The sequence below is a fragment of the Motacilla alba genome, chromosome 1 (assembly GCF_015832195.1).
Source record: "Motacilla alba alba isolate MOTALB_02 chromosome 1, Motacilla_alba_V1.0_pri, whole genome shotgun sequence".
In the NCBI taxonomy this organism is placed as follows: domain Eukaryota; kingdom Metazoa; phylum Chordata; class Aves; order Passeriformes; family Motacillidae; genus Motacilla; species Motacilla alba.
In genome coordinates this window covers 33,461,208-33,481,789 of record NC_052016.1, presented here as the reverse complement: position 1 = coordinate 33,481,789, position 20,582 = coordinate 33,461,208, and the positions used below count along the sequence as shown (strand labels likewise).

The 20,582-nt window shown below is 46.4% G+C and overlaps 1 protein-coding gene across 2 annotated transcripts; it reads right to left on the bottom strand.

The window, feature by feature from the left end:
- Window positions 1-12,152: 12,152 nt before the first annotated feature.
- TEX55 (testis expressed 55) lies at window positions 12,153-14,874 on the bottom strand. 2 transcript variants are annotated; one of them, XM_038157799.1, is made up of 4 exons: window positions 14,740-14,874; window positions 13,350-13,796; window positions 13,012-13,074; window positions 12,153-12,349 (listed from the first exon to the last, which is right to left on the bottom strand). In XM_038157799.1, the coding sequence occupies exons 2-4, from the start codon at window positions 13,512-13,514 to the stop codon at window positions 12,296-12,298; spliced, it is 282 nt and encodes a 93-aa protein (XP_038013727.1). In that variant the 5' UTR covers window positions 13,515-13,796; window positions 14,740-14,874; the 3' UTR covers window positions 12,153-12,295. The 2 variants fall into 2 exon arrangements, with proteins under 2 accessions (XP_038013727.1, XP_038013738.1); XM_038157810.1 differs by having other exon boundaries at window positions 14,645-14,800.
- Between the last annotated feature and the right edge of the window lie 5,708 nt (window positions 14,875-20,582).

The window sequence follows — 20,582 nt, the reverse complement described above, 5'->3', positions numbered from 1 at the left end:
AAAACGTTTTTTTTTCTAGCCAAACCTGTTCCCCAGTCCTCCTGGGACCAAAGGGTGTCTCTGTGATTCTTAGATCATATCGGAATGTCGTTGTGCTGAAAACACAAAGCTTTAAAGAATTTCTATTATTATACTCTCAAAAGGGTGGATGAGTGAGTCACTCATATGAGGCACTTGAACTTTAAAGAGGATGGGCAAGTTGGAAGGACGTAAATATACGAGGATTGCTGGGTCACTGTATGAACGTAGGTAGAAGAAGAATGCACTGAATAGAGAAACAAAGTAAATTAATTTTAATGTTTTCGTTTAATTATGTAGCACGGGAAAGATCCAGTTGTTTGGGTTGGATCCATTTTTGTTTCATTCAGCTTGGGATTTTTTTTGGAAACAGAAGTGTAAGTGTTGGCTATTCTGCAGGACACTGTGGATGACATGAAAAGTGGGGAAAATATTCCATTTTCTTGGGCACTCTGGATTTTTCATGTAGTCACTCCTATTAAGACAGAGCAAAATCAAGAACAGATATATGTATTAATTGGCCTGTGATGAACTGAGAACAGCTAAGGCTGAGGAATTCAACAGAAAAGGAATGTCTCTCACCTTCCCCTCTCACCCTCATTCCAGCACAAGTTTACCTAAAGATTCACATTACTGGTGCTTTGAACATGTCTGGCAAAAGCACAGGTGGTTGTACTTGCTGTCCTTCATCTGCTGATACAAAAACCAGCCAAATAAATAACAGGCTTGGGAAGGGTAATGGGAGTTCCATGATGTTAGAGCCCCTCACAAGTCAAAAAACAAGCACGAAAATAACATGTATATGTCATATCGGTGACCATCCTGGCAAATGTTTTGTGTGAAAATAGTGAGCAATGGTTCTAAAGTCTTATGGATGCCTTGGTACTTGTAGACAACTGAAGAGAGATCCTTCTCTCCCATGAGGTCTGTGTGAGATTTAACCCTGAGGAAAGGACAGTACTCTTGGCATTTCCAGTTCCATGAGGTACCACAGCCATAAGCAAAAGGAGACACAGCCATTGCAGCCAGCCTGATCTAGTAGAAAGGGACAAGAAAATAGTCCCTCGGGTCCTCAAGAACACAGATACAGATTTGTCTAGACTCAAATGACTCAGATCTCCTTGCCCACCAATTTTGCTTCCTACAACCCATGCAGTCTATTTTGGTGCAATTGCCACGCCATATTTTGGGAATGCTGGTGGCACCAGGTGTTTCACACCAGCTGGTGTCCTGGGCTCTAGGAAGGCAGGCTCACATCATCGTTGGACATTCAGAGCAGCTGGCAGGAGAAAAACCAGTGCTTCCATCTCCTGAGCATCACAGTTGGGCTGATCTTGGGGCAGTGATTAGACAAAAGCCTGCCATGGCAAAACACCCCATCACATCTCAACTGAGAGGAGAAAAGAGGCTGCAACTGTGGAAATACTGTCTTGGGAAAACAAGACGAGGAAAGAGAGGAGAGGGAAGGGGAAGTTCATAGTCTTGCCAATCACCAGCACTGAAAGTAGCTGCTGGGAGAGAACCCAGGTGCAGCTGAGCTCTTGCAGCTCTGTAGCCCTGTCCAGGGCACTGCAAAAAGCTGTTAGAGTCAATCCTTGTTTGGACTGGAAGAGTGAGTCAGGCTGGACTTGGTGGTGGTCACCTTTCAGCTGCCATCACTATTTGGCTCTCACAGTTTGTCAATCTGTTTTGGAATCTGGGTAAGAATATCTTTTTATCATCTCTGGAGAGAAATTTGATATAGGAAAGGAGAGGCTGAGGATGGGGGTTTTGTTTGTTTCTTTGAACTACTTTTGGTGTGTGCCAAGAAGGTCAGACTATGAGTTTAAATGAATGTCTGTGCAGAGCAGAGGGTCAGACAGAGAACTTGTCTGGGGAGAGAGCACAGTGGGGCTGACAAGCCAGGGCTGGGAAGCCCCCGTTCCTACAGGGGTACCTCCAGTGGGGTGCCTGCAGCTGTTTTAGCCTCCCCTGTAGGACTGTGTCTGTGCTGGCCTACTTCAGATGGACCAACACTTCTATACAGCCATTTGTGCATGCTCTTGCACTCGGGAAAGCTCCAGACTGCTGAGTGTGCATATCCTGCACAGAACCATACGTGTGTACATGCACAGGTACAAACCCATACACGTGTGTGCTTTGTGTATCCAGCCACATGTGTGCACATATGTGCACACCTCTGCTGGGAGTAAGTTAAAGGCAAAGTGGGACTTGGGAGTGAAGACATGCTGCCATTTGGGGTTTCATCTGCAGGGATGGCCAGATGCTGAGGCCACAGCCTGGCCTATTTTCAGATGGAGATGGAAAATGGATTTCTCAGGAGATCTATCACTTGGTTATTGTAATGTGCTCAGTGGGTGACAGGGCAAAGTTAGAACATGCCTGTCACAAAGTATGCTGTGTTTATGCAAAATTGGTATGGAAGGCATGCTAGAGGATGCCCAAAGCTGCTGAGAAGGGCTGATTAGATGTTGTGGTTAGTTCCAGTGTGTTGGTTCCACTCTTCACCTTCAAGAATACTTTCCGGCCTTCCCAAGTCCTTTGCATTTCTTTTCTTCATAGCATGGAAATAAAGATTTAAGGCTGAGATAATATGAGAGGGAGGAATTAGGGTGGGAGTGAGCACACAGAGAGGAAAAGGAGCTTGTGGTCAAAGTAGCAGACTCCCAGGAGTCATCTCTGTGACCCCCCTCGTGTCAGTGTCATGACAGAGTGACTGCCATCCGTGAGCAGGAGGCTCCTGACTGCATTTGCAGAGTTGCACAGTAAGATCAAAGCTCACGGTCGAGGGACTGGGCTTGGGAAATCCCTTGTCCATACCAATGTGGTTTTAGTGTTGGCCAAGTCTGTGCTCCCATGCACAGGTTCAGCTTGGCACACACTGTCTGTTTGTCCCAGGGAGGGGACTTTTTTAATGATTGTCCCTCCAGTATATGGTGGCAAGTTCATGGCAGCACTGCTGGGAGTAAAGCCACACATCCCTGTTGCAGCGTGATGCAGAGGGGCTGTCTGTGATTGAAGGAGCTGCCACTTTTCCTGATAGAGTCCTGACCTCAACAGCTGGGTCAGCAACCTCCTCCTTGAGAGCACTGCTCCCAGTAGCCCCAGCCCCAATTCCTGCCACCCAGCTTTGCTCCTGCATTCCCAGGAGGGCTGTGAACAGCTGCTTCCCAGTCCACAGTTTGACCTTCCTTCCCTGGGCCAGATTTGGGTTTCAGGCTTGTGTCTGCCACCCAAGCCCTCCACATGCCATGGCCAGGAGCCAGCTCCTCCTCAGAGAAGAAGGGAATTCCTAATGGCTGCCTCCTCTCCCAGCTCAGTGCATCCGCACAGGAGGTAAGGATGCAGGCGGTGGGGGACAGATGTCCACTGTGCCTCCTGGGTTTGCAGCTGGCCTGGCCTCCTGCCAGCCTTGCATCCCCCCTCCCCAGCTGAGTCGTGTCTTTTGCTACAGCTGCCTCCCCCTTTTGGCAACATTTTTGCCCTTTTTTGCCACTTCTATACCTCACAACCTCAAGAGAGAGGAATAACTGTGGGGTGTGGAGAATAAATAAGTGAACACCACCTAGTGAGATCAGGGGAGAGCAACTCTGTCTCTGAAATTGTTTACCAAATAGTGCTGAGTGTGGGGAGACAAATGGCATACCATGAGCAACGGCCATGGGCTAATTATAGTGGGTTAGGATAAACCACCAGGCCAATGGGCTGGCCACCCCAGCTAAACCTGCAAAAATACAGGCTGAAAAGCAGAACTGTATATATATATATACATATTTAGTATGATGTGGAATGCAGTCAATAACTTCTGTCAGAAACCTCAGCTACCTTGACGAAAAGTATTAGAGAGAACACAGATACAAGCATCTTTGTGATAATGGCAATCCTAGGGTTTTGCATCTAGCAATTAATATGACACTGCACTCTTCATTCCTAAGAAGAGTGCTCATAGGGCAGACTGTCAAGGACTGGGGTTTTTTAATATCTTGGGTTAGGAGAGGGATGCACCTTATCTTTCCAATTTTGTAGCGTAGCTTTATTCATGAGCTTATAACCACATCTGTATTTTGGTATTATTAAATCTTGCAATTTTGGGTAGTTGCATAAAGCCCAAGCTACTGCAATTATGAGGTTGCACGAAAATTTGTACTTCCAGCCTTTCAGAAGAGAATGTTTCTCCTGAATGTGAGCAAGCAGAAAGGACAAACAACTTGGAGAAAGCTGCTCTGTCTGGTAAAGAACTAAGGTCAGGCAGGGAAGCTCTTCCCCAGGGAGGTTTGGGCTAGTATTCATAGCAATATTTGCACATGTGGGTAAAGGCAATAACAAATTAAATCTTGGTACTCCACTGCTAACAATTAGACCAGCTGCTCTTGTTCCCTTCCTCAGTGGTCCTAACTCAAAAACATAGAGAAGTAGTAGATTCTTGTAAAGATTAATCTTTATTGGCTGCTACTACTGTTAATAAAGGAGACCCTCAGGGTGCCTTCTTGTACTCACTAAGAGTGATTTGGGCTCTAAATCTCACCCTAAGGATGTCTCTTACTGTGCTGACTATGAAGGGAATTTGTAGCAGAGCCTTAACACATGCCCAAGGCCAATTTCTGCAAAGGAAAATCCAGACCAAAGGATCTGCATCTTAGAGCTGCCGATCTCACCCAGGTCTTTCAGCAACCCACAGGTCACATTTTTGTACACACAAGAACCAGAAGATAAAATAAGCATGGAGGAGCATGGGAGAGTGCAGAGGTCAAGCTCTGCCCTGACTCCCCTAGCACCAGCAGGAGTTTCTCCCGGCAGGGAAGGGGAGCCAAGCCCAAGCGTAACGCTCCACAGCCAACACCCTTGAAGGCACAAAGGGGTCAGTAAAAGGGACACGGTGTTCTCTTGCATCTCATCTTCAGATGAGGGCAGGCCACTCACTCTGAAGAGGAGCCTGGCCACAGGCAACCACAGAACCACAGAATCACAGAATTGTTTGGGTTGGAAGGGACCTTAAAGATCATCTAGTTCTGACCCTCCTGCCCTGGGCAGGGATGCCACTCACTAGATTAAGTTGCTCGGAGCCCCATCCAGCCTGGTCTTGAAAACTTCCAGGGACGAGGTATCCACAATTTCTCTGGACAACTTGTTCCAGGGCCTCACCACCCTCTGAGTAAAGAATTTTTTCCTAACATGTAATCTGAACCTGCCCTCTTTCAGTTTCAAGCTATTGCCTCTTGTCCTATCACTACCTGCTCATATAAAAAGTTCTTCTCCCTCCTTTTTATAAGTCCCTTGTACTGGAAGGCTACAATGAGGTTTCCCCTGAGACCTCTCTTCTCCAAGCTGAACGACCTCACCTCTGGCAGCCTGTCTTCATAGGGGAGGAGCTCACAGGGAAGGCTCACAGGAGGACAGAAAATCTCATTGTGCCTTGGCAAACAATTGCCTGGGATTTGCAGAGATCTTTGGCAGGAGAAAAGACTTTTCAGAAGGCAGAATTTTTCTGCTTGCCTTTTAGATATCTTCTTTAAAAGGCTGTCCAGGGAAGATCTGCTATACAGTGTCTCTGTATTGCTCTTGGTTATGAAACCTGGCCTCTGAAAGGCTGCATATGTCAGCGTCAATACAGCCATTAGGATGTGATCCCACTCTCAAATGGCCTTGGCACTATGATGGTCCTTTACTACTTTTGGTTCAGTTGAGTTTCCCCTAACAGACTGGGAACAAGCTGTTCTGTCTGGATCTAGTGACTGCATTGTTCTTGCTGATGGTTAAAAATCCTCCTCCAAAACCCCCTCTGTCAGTCATAAGCCACAACATGCTTCAAAGAAGCGGTCTTGTTTGGGAATGTTTACTGCTTGTTTGCAAGGGGCCAAAGAAACTTGTTCATATTGATTCCAGCTTATTATTGAAGAGTGTTTGGGGATACCTCATTCCTCCCAAACCCACTGCTTGCCTCCTCTGCATTAGCTGCATCTGATGCAGGAGACCACAAAGGGCTGGCAGTGGAGCACTGCCATCTACATATGGTTGCCTGTCAGTACCCAGTTTCCAACACACTTGCTGCAAGCATATGTCTCATTTATCTCAGCATTTCCACCTTGCCAGAGGGCTGGAGCACCCAGCAGAAAGAAGGACGACAGTCAATTAAAGCTGCATCACAACAGTCTTGGCAGTGGGAGGAACGGGAGCAGCAGAGGGGTGTTGGCTGGTGCAACACCGTGATGGAAATAAGTAGCACCCGCCTCGGGCGAGTTTATAGACCTTCCGGGATGACAGCCTCTGCCTCGGCAAGGGTGTGGTTGATGTCTCACACCGACTCATTGCTTTAACAGAACTTTAGGCACTGTCCAAAATTCTTCCACTGAAACTCTTTCAAGGTTCCAGTACCTAACGGGAAACTTCCCTGAGAAATCTGTGAGATGCAGACCCTGCCGTGCACCTGGGGTCTGACCCAGTTAAGTCTGTACCGAGCTCCACCTGGGTTTCAGTTTCAGGAGGACGACGGATGAGCTTGTGCTTTAAGCCATCTAACCCTTCTATACAGATCTTTTCGCCTCTGCTTACAGCTAGTCTGTGCTGCCCTCTCATGGGCACACATAGGAAAGGTTACGTTTTATTATGGTTTTTTAAAAATTTTTTTAAATTTTTTTTTTCGTTCAAGATGCTTTTTAACCTGCTATTCCAACGCCGTTTTCCCACACGTGATTTCTGAAAAGCCAGGAAGGCTTAGAACAAATACTAAGAGGTCTATGGAAGCTAACTAGGAAAAGCTGTGCTGGACCCTGCTCAGCTTCTACCTTTCTAAAGGGCTTTGCTCTTCATTGACAAAGATTTAATCATCTAATGGGGCAAAACGTAGGGAGCTGTCACTAAACTTTTCCCATATGTGCTCCTATCTGCCAAGGCAAACATATATTGTCATCATGGCTTCACACCATGGTCAAGGAGTCTCTCAAGATAGCTCTCTTACGCTACCAAGGATTCAGACAACACGGCCAAAAGCTGGGTTCTCCAATGGGCAGTGCTTGTTTTCAATACTGTGGGGTTTCAGCGAACTGGCACTGCTGTCCTTCACTAAATCTCCTTGCAAGGAGGCAGGATACTATGCTAGACCCAAGGGTATACTTATATATACATTGTATAAACAATAGTGGGATTGATCTGGCTCTTCAGAGGGACTGTGGTGTTCATGATGTTTATGTAAATTTGAGACACTGTTAAAAACCTTTGAGTCTCTGACCATTTGCTTGCATACAATACAGCCTTCCCCCTAATGTCTTCTCACTTGTTTAAACTCCAAAAACTCCTCAAGGTGGGAACTGTTTTTATTCAAAGGGTGGTATGACATGTGCTTTTTGCATTAACAAACAACTGCAGTATTACACATCCTTTATTCACCCATTTCCTGTTTTATGCTAGAAGTTAAACTGAGGAACAGGAAGGAGGAAGGACAGAGGTCACCTCTTTTCCTTACCAACTCCCTAACCCTAACATGGATCCTGCCTCCCAGTTAATAATATTTTTTAAGGCTGGACCACATGTTTCTAAATAAGGTATTTGCCTTAAAGACTTGTAAGCTTACCACGAAGTTTCCATGGCAAGAGTGAACTGAGAGTTGCACTCCCAATGCTTACTTTTTATTTTGAGAATTGAACTAGACAGCTGTGCACCTTCATAAGTCTGGCTCTGTGCAGCCCTATGTTCCTCCACCTCTTGCCTCTTTAATGACAATGAAAAGGTGCTCATTTTGGTCTCAAAGTAACAATGTCATAAAGAAAATGAGTCCATCTCATTGTTTGTTTCTTTCCTGGTATTATTTCATTGAAGTTTATGACATGGCACCAGCAGTTTCTCCTCTTTTCTGCCCTGGAAGATAGTTTACCCCAGACTCCTGGATAAATAAGCCATGGAGATGTCCTTCATAGTGCTTGAGAACAATAGGGTCTGTGACAAAGCAGGGTGAGCTATTCCCATCTGTGAGAGAGGTTGCATGGGGAATTGAGATGATAGCCTTGAGGGAGAAGAGCCAGTCCATTCATTCATACCAGGAATTTCTAAAACAGACCAACCACACTGACTGGGGTGTCCACAGTCAGTTTCCAGTGTTGAATTATATATACAGAAATCTCTTGCATCTGCTTTGCCTAAATTCATCTGTTTTGCAGTGACATTCCAGCCCACCGCCTTTCTCCAGGAGATGATGAATGGCTATTCATCCAACCCATGTCTCTTCAACAACTCGAAGTTCTTCTTTTCATTATTGTATGTCAAACTGTGGCCATGAGCTTTTGGTGATGCTGCTACATCAGTGTTGTCCATAAGGACAGTCCCCAAAAAAGGAATACTGCCATGGATAATAATTCCTGACCTTAAGGAAATGTTTCTTCATTTTCTCCTGCATTTTATCAGGATGAAAGAATGGTCAAGAGAAGCTTTCTCTGGAATACAACCTGGAGGCACATCAGACAGGGTTTGATCAATTTGCCTCAGTATATTCCCTTTCCAAGCACTTCCACATTCTCCAGTCTTCAGCTGGAGCTCTCTTTAGCTAAGCTCTTTGTTGGACTTTACCCAGAGGCTATTTTCTTCCATTTCAGACATGAAAGCAGTCGCTGCTGCCTACTATGAGTTCCACACGATTGTGAAACTTTGAAATCAATGGCATTTAACTAGCTTAAAGTTGGTGTTATATAGCAGTGATTCATATCCAGTGAGTCACAATGAGATGTCTCATGCTGTAAGCAGCTGCCCATTGAAGGGAGATCTTGCCTGTGCCCTCCACCTAAGAACCAGAGCAGAGGCTGTGTGAACTTTTCAAAGGATTTTTAATCAGATGTAAGCAGTACACAGGCAACTTCAGTATTGCTTGGGGCAGCTGATTCTTTTCAAGTTCCGCACAGAGATGGCAGAAAGAAGAAATGGATGTTTTGGTCCCAGAGACCAATTTTAAAGGGACTGCACTTTCCTCTTGATTGGCTCCTCTGCATCCTGCTCTGGCAGAGCGCAAGGTTCACAACAGAAACAGTCTGGGCCCCATAAGACCATGCCATTTGGCAGATTAACTGGGTGTTGCACCTCTGTGCCTGTCCACGGATGAACAAAAAAATCTTTTCCTTGAAAATAATGCATTTTCTCAGTACCCAGCTCATACTGCAGAGGAATCATCCTTGGGAACTACAAACTACCTCCAACTTCCACACCTTCCACTTCATGACTTATCCATTGGAAGTACACAGAGATACACAGGTGTGGTAAAAAACCCCAAATCACCCTTTCTAAAAGAATGCGCTTCAGTGCACAGCCATGTCCTTTGTGGAGAGGAGAAAGAGCAAACAGCAGATGTTAGTCACGTTGCTTAGCACTCTGGAGGGCATTCAAATGTGCTGTGACTAGTGTGCTGTAAGGACTTATATGGAAGAGTTTCGGTTACACACGAGGAACTGCTAATTCCTTCTGAGCACTCAAGGCAAGAAATTTAATGACAGTTTAATGTCATGTTGATAAATGTCCACTTACAAAGAAGAAATAAGGATCCAATGGTTTTGGAAAGAAATTGTGGAAAAGGGACAGTCACTCTGGAATTAAGGCTACAGTAAAAGTTTCCATTTTAAATCTAACTTTTCTTCTTCAGCACAGAAAAGCCTTCCTATACACAAAAACCAGTGCCTTAATGTGAAGTAGATTTTTTCTAGAATTAGAGTGTATTTCTCAGAATAATTCTGAAGCGGATCCAAAAATACAGCTATGTGACACCACCTTAAACACTGTAACCTGCAAACATTCTGGAAGATGCTTTTTTGTTTTCATAAAATTAAGTTTGATCATCTGAGAAGCTTGAGGTGAAGGAAGTGACATTTCTCCTTAGCTCATGGTAAGGACCCTGAGATTTCTGATCTAAGTCCTTGCTCAGAGATTATATATCTACTCCCCCATCCCCCCAACTCTGAATGCTGAAGGATTTTCCTCAGCCCACTGCCTTCCCCAGTCTCATGCCATCTACAAATGCAACTCCAGGCCCACAGAGCTTGTCCTGGGTACAGCCTCATTCATCTCTAGAAAACTGCTCCTCAAAGGAGAAAGACCTCTCCTTAATAGAAAGAAAAGAACAGAAAACACTGTTTCTCTTTTCTGAGAAACAGACAACACAGATGTTCTCTCTTAAGTGTACTGGGGAGGAATTCTTGCTGCCACACAGCAACTTTGTTAGCATGAGATGAGGTGGCCAGGCTACAAAGGAAAAATGGTAGCCCTGAGATTACTGAGGAACACAGGGTACGGCCTCTCTTGCAAAACTTCTGTCACCTGTAAGAAGACTCCTTTTCAGCTCATTTCAACCTACCTGAGAGAGGAATTAAGGATCTTCCCTTGCATAACTCTCTTAATGCTGACATGAAGTTGAAGGCATATACTTATAGTCTGAGAACATATTACAGGTGAAAAGCTTTTCATAAGCAAAAGACAAAAACAAACTGCAATACCCAAATGACAGGAAATACACAGTGAAGGCTGTACCCCAAGGCACCCTAATCCTGCTCTACAACAAAATTCAAAAACATGTCAGCTTCTCCGTCTCCTGGGACAATGTGCTGACAAATGACCATAGAGATGAGAAGGCTTCAAACACCATCTTCCATACATTTCCTGTTCCACAGAGATACATTAGGACAGGGCATGTATGTAATGTTTTTCAGCCTGATACATTTTTGGTCAAGAATTTGCAAGCAGATCAATCTCAGATTCTCAGTGTCAGATTTTTCCAGTTGCTGGAGATAAGTAGGGATTTCAAAAGCATCTCACTGCTGGCAGTGGGACCTAGATGCCTAAGTCTACATTAAAACTCTTATAAAACCAATGAAGATTTAATCTGAATCTTGAGCCATCTTTAGGCTCACTATAACCTTGAAAAACTCCCTTCCCTATGAATGACTGGGTGCTTACCTGTTTTCAATCTTGAAACACATGAGTTAACTGATGCTTTTTGAGAAACTCAGATAGAAAGAAAACTCATCTCACACATGGAATTTGTACGCCAAATACTTCCCCTCTGTTATTCCCAGACTTTTGGTGCCCAAGCTGTGCTGTGTAGAATCACACAACCCAAACATCATACACTATTTTTTAAAAAATAGACAGATGGAAGTTTTTATGGTGCTCTCTTCATAGCCATAGAAACAGCCATTTGGGAATACACCACCATTCATCAGGAAATTAGAGCACTTGCCTAAAAAAGAGAAAAGCCTGTAGTGACATGAAAACTCTTTCTGGCATCTATTGCACATAAGACAAGCTATTAAGCCAAAATAACAGTATGCTCTGTTGCACAATTTCAATAATTGTCAGGCAAGAGACAAAAAAGAGAAAAAGGTTTTTTTTTACAGGATAGAAGCAGACACTTGGATAATATGAAAACTTGGATTGTAAGTGTTTCAAAAATCAAACACAGCTCAAATGATGTGCTTGCGAAATGTACCTTGACTCTTAATTCTCTGAGCTACCAGTCCTTGGTTTTGGTTTGTTTGCTTTTATTCACCTCCCACATTCCTGAGTGACAATGTCTCCTGAAAGCATAAAGGGTGTGTGCAACTGTTGCTTTACTGTTCTGGTTATACACTGTACTTACAATAATACAGGCAGGGCCACCCCAAAAAGCATAGTGATCAGTGTTCAGCAGGCATGATTAAGGCTGAGACAGCTGTATCCAGTGTGTGGAAGAGGCAGAGAGACAGCTTCTTGCATTAGAGGAGCTCTGGAGGCAGTGGCAAAGCCCAGACACAAACTATCAAAGTACGAGATAGGCATTGGTGCTGCTGCATAACTGGAAACAGCAAACCAGCAATGCAGCATGAAAAATAAAGGCTGTGGGTTGTCCAGGGCTGCTTTTTAACTCTACTTGCTTTTGTCTTTGCACTGTCTGAGCTGTGAGGTTTCTCTGCACAGAAAGGCAGAGTGTGGATTGGCCTAAATATGAGATTTATATATTTATATGCCTAGAAGTTCAGCAGACCTGCCTCTTCAAGATGTGCCACATGTGCACGCAGATCCGTGCATACTTAGATCTCAGTCTGTGATTCCAAACCAAAACCTGGTTGCAGGATTTAAACCCAAGGGGAAGCACAAGCACACAAAACAGAGAAACCAGGCAAGAGACAGACAAGTACATCTTTTCCAAGTTATTGCTAATGACTACATGGTGCTTTGAAGGCATGGTGTGGCAATACCACAACAGCAAGGTCAATGGGGGCGAAAAGGAGTGCACAAGCCGTCTTCTGGAAACACCTGCACATCTTTGGTTCTATTCCGATAGTTTCTCCGGTTCTGCTTGCTTGGCATTTATCATAGACTGCACCTGGGCAAAAGGAAAAGGAAGAGAGTAATTTGGGAGCTTATTTGCTTTCACACTGATGCCCAGAACTGACTCTGCCATTGCTCTGGAGGTTTTGTGCTTAGTGCACCATGAACCCAGCAGCAAACCTCAAGGATGGTGCCTCTCCTGACTGACTGGAGGGCAATGAAGGCATTCTTTTCCTCTGTCTGCTTTCTTTCTTCTAACCTCCTCCTTCTCCCAAGAAACAATCCACAGTTCTAACTCGCTCCCAAACTATTGTCTCACCTCACTGACTTTGAATTACCTGTGTTTTAATACCCTTCAGGATCAGCAGAGACAGCTCTCTTGAATAGGGGGGTGTGGGCAGAAAAAGTGCTCCCTCCCAGTTTGGGATAGAGGCAGCTAGAGAAGGGTCACAGAGATCTCTGTCATTAAGCTTCCCTCACCTCTCAGGTAATTCCAGGGCACATTCATCCCATTCTTCCCCCACCCTCCCATACATTTCCTTTCTCTCAGGGCACACATGGTCCCTTGCACCCCAGGCACTCTGCTGCTGCCTGTACTTTTCTTCCTCCCAAGACAGCAGACACACAGGCAGGGAAACAGTCCTGGGCTGACCATGATTCTGGTGTGCTCAGCAATGCTGACCCTGTCCCCAACAGAGCCCCAGCAGTGCACCCTACCTCCAGCAATATGAACTGCAAGGGGTCATCAGGCTTATGGATCAGCAGTTTTTCTGTGATATCCTGAGACAGAGACAAACAGGAGGAAAGAATTATTGATCTTTGGAAAGATGGGTGCCTGCACTTCCTGTTCCAATGCCATCTGCATTTTAAGAAGCAAGAATCTCTTCAGACACCAAAGATGATCTAGGGTCCTTTTCTACTGCTTTTTCTTAAGTCTATACTTAAGAAACACAGGACAAGGAGGGGTCTGGGGAAGGGATAATTTGGTTCAAGCTAACTTTAGGCCAAGCTCCTCACATAAGCCTCTGGAAGGAGATGAGAAATATGTATTTCACCTGAAATATCTGTAGAATTTTATGTTCCTCCACATAATTCATGGCAACTTGATAGGGGTCTCCAAAAGCCTCTGGATTCTCCAATGATTCAAATGTAATCTCTGCTGCTGACAACACAGTCTCAACGGTGTTACTGCCATCCTGTGTGGATTCAGAGGTGTGCATCTTGACTTTGAAGCCTGGAAGTTCACCCACAGGTGATCTGATCTCAGGTGAGCTTTCCCTGGATGCAGACTATACAATGAGCAGGAAGTGGTGCTTAGAAGGTGGTGGCTTCTTGACAGCCAGCTGGTCTGCAGACACTGGCAATTCCACTACAGATGGCTGGGCTGCAGATGCCGGTGCTTCCACGTCAGGTAAGTCATCCAGAGATGGTGGGGATTCAACTATAGGTGTGTGGTCCTCCAATTCCTCCACTTCAGATTCTGAATGATCGTCGAACCCTTGCTACAATATTTAGCAGATAAAGAACAAGAGTATTTTAAACGTCTACCTCCACAGACTAGACACAGCATATTACTCCATCCTCTGCAAATATGTTGCAGCCACACTTAAAGCCTGCGCTAATAGGGTTTATTTCTGTGACTGGCCCTACCTGCACCTTCTGTATGATCACAGGAACTCTACTTAAGACTTAAGCTCTGGCCACAGCCTTCAGAACTGGTCTAAACTATGCAGCAGCTGTATCTGTGCCTGATCCTCACTGATTAGTTTTCCTAGGGTCACTCTGAGTGCATATTCTAGGTAGCTTTGTGTCTATGGAAGTCCCTTGGATGAATCCCAGACCCGACCCGTGACCTTTTCTTGCCTGTGACTGTTGGTGACCCCTCATGTGCACGCTGCCTGCACTGTGGCTGCCCTCAGCTCCTGCCTCATTCCCTGCTTGCTCCAGCTCCAGGTTTGCTCCCTGACAGCAGCAGCTGAAATCTGTGCAAGCTTTACCCATCTACCCCTTGAGCAGCTGGCCGTGGACTGTGCTGTGTCCATGCCCCATACTCCCATCCCTAGACCTGTGACTGTGTGCTGGCAGTCTTGCCCTATTTCTTTCTTCCAAACCGAGTCCCGGTTGCTCCAATGTTGCCTGATGCGGGGTGCTGAGTGAGCACCGAGGGGGAGCAGGAGCTGCGTTCACCCTCCTGGAACTGGGAAGGAGGGTGCTGTTCCTGGGGACAACGGGTTGTTGACAACGGGGATCGCTTCGTGCAGAAGGGAGGCGGTGGGCGGTGGGAGGCCGGGCCGGGCCGGGTGCAGCCCGGGAAGCGGTGGAGCGGTTCGTGGCCGGGACTGTTCCTCACCTGCCCCCGGCTCTGCAGGGAAGGGCAGAGGGCGAGCCGGGGCGGTGCAGCCAGGGAAGCGGGGGGAGCAGTTCCCGGCGGGGACTGTTCCTCACCTGACCCCGGCTCTGTAGGGAAGGGCAGGGGGCGGTTCGCCCCCCGCCTGCACCGGCTCTTTCTGCCGCTCGCCGCTCGCCGTAGCCGGGGCAGAGGTGGGTGGGCGCGGGAAGCCGTGGCGGTTGCCGGGGTAACCGCCGTCACGTGCGTCGGCGGCCGTGCGACTGACGTCACGCGGGCGCTGAGTGCCGCGCGGCCATCTTGGGTGAGGGCGGAATTGCAGCGCGGAATTCCAGGGCGGGGGCGGTGGGAATCCCGGAGTTCATCGGTGGGAAAAGATCAGTGCGTCCAGCCGATGACCGAGCGTCACCATGGTAGCTGGACCGTGGCAGTTAGTGCCATGTCCGATCTTTGCTTAATCACGTGCAGGGGAGGTGACTCCACAACCTCCCTGGGCAGCCCATTCCAATGTCTAATCACGTTTTTTTCTGTGAAGAAATTCTTCCTAATGTCCAACCTAAGCCTCCCCTGGCGCAGCTTGAGACTGTGTCCTCTTGTCCTATCGCTGGGTGCCTGGCAGAAGAGACCAACCCCCACCTGGCTGCAATCTGTTTACAGGTGGTTATGGAGAGTGATAAGGTTCCCCCGAGCCTTCTTTCCTCCAGGCTGAGCATCCCCCAGCTCCCTCAGCTGCTCCTTGTAGGACTTGTGCTCCAAACCCTTCGCCAGCTCCATTGCCTTCTCTGTACTCTCTCCAGCACCTCAATGTGTTGTCGTGAAGGGGCCCAGAAATGGGCTCGATTCAGAAGAGACAGGATTTGAGGAGTGGCCTCCCCAGTGCTGAGTGCAGGGGCATAATCACTGCCCTGGTCCCGCTGTTCACACAATTCCTAATACAGGCCAGGATGTCACTGGTGGTGGTGCCTGGCCCTAGTCCTGGCTCTGGCTCTGGTTCTGGTTTTGGTTCTAGTTCTGGTCTCAGTCCTGGAAAAAGACGTGTCAAATAGCTTGTACAGGGAAGCAAGAGAGAGTGCCGAGAGAAATATTTCCATGTACATTGATGGGAGAGGCGCTTTCTCCTGTCCTCTGTTTTACACAGATTCAGACAGTTTGTGTTCTGTGTGATGAACTTCGTCAGAAAAAGCAAATAAACAGACTGCCAGTTTTCCCCAAAGAGGAGATGAAAGGCGAAAGATAAGAGCTCTGCTGGGTTACCACAGTAACCAGCTTCTGACATATTCTGGTTCATGCTCCAGTCTGACAAGAGCTGGGTTTGAAACAACTGGCTGAAAATGCCATGGGGGCTTATGGGGATGAGAGGAGGGGAGATACAGGACTTCAAAAGCTGTTCTAAACTTACAGATGTCATTTCGATTCAGAGCAGTTCACTTTGTGTGTGTTTTTCAGGTTATGCCATTGGCATTTGAAGAGAAACAGCTGCCTCACTGCTGCAGTACCAGGTTCATGACAGGGCTGTCCATATCCTCAGCCACGCTGACCATTCAGATCATCTTGCACTGGAGCGCTGCTGTTTGCACTCATGGGATGCCAAGTCATTCTCACTCTGATCCCCTCTTGCATCTCCCATTTCTCCATGTGACAGTGATGGTTCCAGACAGCATGGGACTGCTGGCTTTTTGTAACTGCTGATACAGTTTTATCTGAAGGAGGCATCTTGATATCAGTTGTGTGTTAGGATGGTTGTGTGCTGAGCCATCCCAGAGCTGTGTTCTCCACAGCATGACTCCCTGCAGGACTTCTCCCATGGGTTTCTCCTCTCTATCCTCTACTGGACAGGACTAAGCAGTTCTCAGCTGCCTGCTGGCTTCAAATAGTGTCGTGCTGTGGGTAAATCTCGAGCCCCATGTGTTCCTTTCATCTGTGCTTCGTTGGTAAACAGCAGATCTCTCCATTTTCAACCCCACTGCCTACTGCAGCGATCTGGCTGCTGGGTCTGGAAAGCTAGGATTTTGCACAGGGAAGTAAGATGAATGACTCTATTAAATAAACATCACTGCTCTGTTTATTCTTTCAAAAGAACAGATTAAAAAAACCAGAAGATGCATTTAAAATGCATTAAAAATTCTGAGCAAAATAATGCCTTAAATACAATGCTCATGTAAGATAAATCACATGGCTTTTTTTCTGCACAGGCACATGGAAAGCAAAAGCATATTATTATATCATTATTTATATGGCACCATATGCTAAGTCTGGAACTTAAAGACTTTGAAATAAATAAGAAAACACCAGCTGCAGATTAGCAATACACTCCTTTATTGGGAGTCACTGTGTAACTGTGGCTATCATTCCTGCTGTTAAGTTAAAACTTAAATAAATTGTCAGAGAAATAAGATAGCCATTAGAGATTCAGTGTCTGTCTCCTGGGGATGCTTTTTCTAACAGCTGTAACAAAGACATGCTGCTGGTTTTGTCCTGTCTCTGTAGTAACTCACTGCATTTGTCCCTGCAGTATCGCACAGTTGTTCGGTAGAGATGGTTGAGCTGCTCACTATAAATAATGTTGGTTAACAATGCGGCCCCTTTCGGGTTAATAAATTATGCTCAAACCACTCGTGAGCCTCTTTGATTGGTTTCTTGCAAGTCTGCAGTGGAGAGTTGGAAGAAATCACTTTCCACAGTAAACAGACTGTGAATATTTCTTCTTATTTTATTGAGCTGTAAATATATGTATATAATAGCCAAATCCTGAAAGCCCCCATCTCGAATTCCAGTCACCTCATCCACTTGAAAATTGTAATGAGATGCATGGGATGAAACAGATCAGCAAATTTAAATGTCATTGCTTAAAGGGGCAAAGGGCCTTGGCCATCACCATGTTGGGAGATTTGATCCTCTCCTTTGTGTGGGATTTGCTGTCCGGAGCTGGGGTTTCCCCCAGGCTGAAGTTGGTGGCCGCAGCAGGGAGCTCACCTGCCACATGATCAGTGAGCTGCAGCAGCCCAGTTGATACCCACAGCCGGGGCCTTGTTGCTCTCTGTACACTGTAGCCCCAAAACTCTCTGACCTGTGCTCTTGCACAGGTGTGGCCAGACATGGTGAAAGCCTTCCTGACCTCTGGTGAACAAAGAGCAGCTTTAGGTCATGGAGCAATGATCAAAAAAAACCCCCAGGCTGTGAGACAGAGGCTTGGGGTCCTTGGAGAGACATCTCTGCTCATCTGTGTCCTGACCGGTGACTCTGTGGGGGTCATGAGGCTGCCCTGCACGTTGGTTCCTTGCCTCAATGGTGGTTAATTGTTCTGCTCTCGATCCAGAGGGTTTTGAGAAAAAAAACAGGCTGGAAGGAGGGCAGGTGTTAGTGCAAGAGAGTGGAGAAAACTAGCTCCTGCATGAGGTAGGGGGCTGGGGTGCGAGGGGAAGAGAGGTGTCTGGGGCTGCAGATTTGCATCCAGACTGCTCCTGTACCAGCAAACCTTGATGTGGGTGTACTTCTGGCAGCGATGTTGAAGAGGAGACACCTGTACCCAGGTGTCTGCGCTTGTACAGGTGGCTCTGAGTGTTTGTGTGCTGGCAAATGCAGCTCTTCCCCAGCACTTCCTGCAGCTCGGGCTCTGCCCGCATTTCCCAGCAGAGAGCAGCAGAGCCTCGTAGCTGCTCGAAGGGCCTCGGAGTGCGGCAGCCCCCGGGACCTTGTGGCAGCACTTGCCTCCGCAGCAGTAAACCTTCCCTGAGGCCGCGGGCATGTCAGGCCTGTCAAGAGCGTTGGTGTGGGCAAACAGAAGACACATGCTCTCAATAGCGAAGATTCGGGCCTTTCCTGAAAACCAAGATGTTTGCAGAAATCAGTGAGACCTATCTTGAAGGGGTGTTTTCCGAATTGTCTTTCTGCTCAAAGTTTCCTGAAAGGGCGTGCCTCAAGTGTGGCTTCAGAAAGTGGGGGCAACAGGATAAGCAAACGTGTTTCATAGATGACCAGCATGGAGTAGGTAACCCCTCAAGGTCTTCTTCAGGCCAGTCTTCAGCAGTGCAGGAAAGAGGTGTGCTATTAGCTCTGTGTTTGGAAATATTTGCTTTGGGAACCTGTTTAGCCTACCTTAGATTTAACCCTTTCTGTTAAAAATAAAGTTTCCGCTGACTATTTTTCCCTCATTTTTAATGTTACCAGGTATGTTACTGGAGGTAAAGATGAATGAAAAAAATGGGATAGTTTGTTTGCCAAGGTGTCAAAATGAATTAATCTGTGTCTAGTTTAGATAACATTCTCAAGGCAAACAATACTTTTTTTCCCTGATTGTAAATTTACCTGCTGTTCCTATGGCAGTCAAATAAGTAAAATTTGGGATTGTATTAGAAGCTCCTCAGCAGTATTTACTGGGACTGGTTTTGTCATTCCTTAATTGTCCCATTCTAGTTCCTGAAACTATTATGGTTTTATACGTTCTCTTGGAAAATAATTACAGACCTTCTGGGAGGCCCAGTCCTTGTAAGGCAGAGGGCTTAAGTTTGGTCTCACCATCTACACATGGCATGAGAGAGGGGGGATGCTGTGTTCTGGCCGAAGTCCACAATGAACCTTCATCCAATCCTGTCTCCATCAGCTGTGAAACCCCAGAAGGAAGGAAGGGTCATTGTGCAGTTCAGCTGAGGGAGTGGTGCATATGGGGGATGCTGGGCATAAGGACAGCAGCTGGGTACTGGGAAGTTTGCCTTTTTGTTCCATCCTGCGAACACTGCCTCATCGCTGTGCTCCCCTCTGTTGTGAACCCATTCCTGGCATTGGAACAGGGAGGCAAGCATGACACGGAACAGGATTTTGGATGGCAAATGTATCACGCAGTGACAGCAAGACCCTGGATAACCCTGTCAGTAGATCCCTCTTGAAGAGGCTGTAATCCACAGACGGTTGTGAGGGGCTTTCTGCATTCCTCAAAACCTTGTGGCCACTGTACCCTCTTCATCCTCCCTTCCGCACACCCCCTTATTTGGCCTGTATGCCAAGCTAATTTAAAATATGATGCAGACCGCCTCAGCCCTGGGGTCACTCAGCTGGCCTCTACAGCCTCCCCCCACTCACCCTAGATAGGATCTGTCCTTCTTTATTTGTGCAAGTGATACTTTGTCTCTGAATCGTATCTGTACATGGGAAAGGTGCAATTAGCTGCTGCAAGGAGCCAGGCCTGTCTGCCTTCCCTTGTTTAACGGAGGCTTTAATTAAAGACCCCCTGATGCTAGAAAGGCACATTAATTATTCATCTGAAAACATTTACATAGAGTCCCCCGTTTCCCTTCTTCAATAAATTATCAGCTTCACATCTCCATAATTCATCGAAATGACTAAAAATACATTGTCTCAGCCTCCATCACCTCCCTTTTCACTTTGTCTATTCCAACTGTGATGGGTTCAGTATCTTAATGTGAAGGTCTCCTACTGCTCTTAAGTAAAAAGGGAGGATGGAATACAAGGGGGAGAGGGAGAGGGAAAGATTTGTCCCCTGATGGTAGTCATGCAGATGGCAGTAATTTTTCATTTTTTCTTTCCCACAAAACTGGCATGATCCTGTGGTTTTCAGAAGCTCATTGACTATTTCTAACAAGGAAAAATTCACTGAGAGGAGGAGAAAATATGTTTCCAGGGACAGAAGAGGTCTGGGTTTAGATGTTTTCTATGCTCAGATGTAGACAGCCTGTGTGATCCTTAGCCCAGCAGTTACTCTCCCTAGATCATCTCTGTACCTCACCTGTAGACCAGGCCAGCAGTTCCCTCTCTGCCTGGTAGAGGGATGGTGCTTTAATAATTATAAGCTGTTCTAATATAGATGTGTGAAAGAGAAAAAAACCAAACATATAAGGTTAGGCAGAGGGAAAAGTTTTACAGCAATTCACAGCAAAGAGGTCACTGCAGGCACAACTGAGGGAAAATTCACTGCAAATGGTTTTCT

What these genes read in the sequence shown, in the direction of transcription:
- TEX55 (XM_038157799.1), bottom strand. Translation starts at nt 13,514, where the DNA reads ATGCACACCTCTGAATCCACACAGGATGGCAGTAACACCGTTGAGACT. An exon ending in AAATTCTACAGATATTTCAG is followed by an intron (nt 13,075 to 13,349) that starts GTGAAATACATA and finishes TCTCTGTCTCAG; the next exon opens with GATATCACAGAAAAACTGCT. An exon ending in TGCAGTTCATATTGCTGGAG is followed by an intron (nt 12,350 to 13,011) that starts GTAGGGTGCACT and finishes CCTTTTGCCCAG; the next exon opens with GTGCAGTCTATGATAAATGC.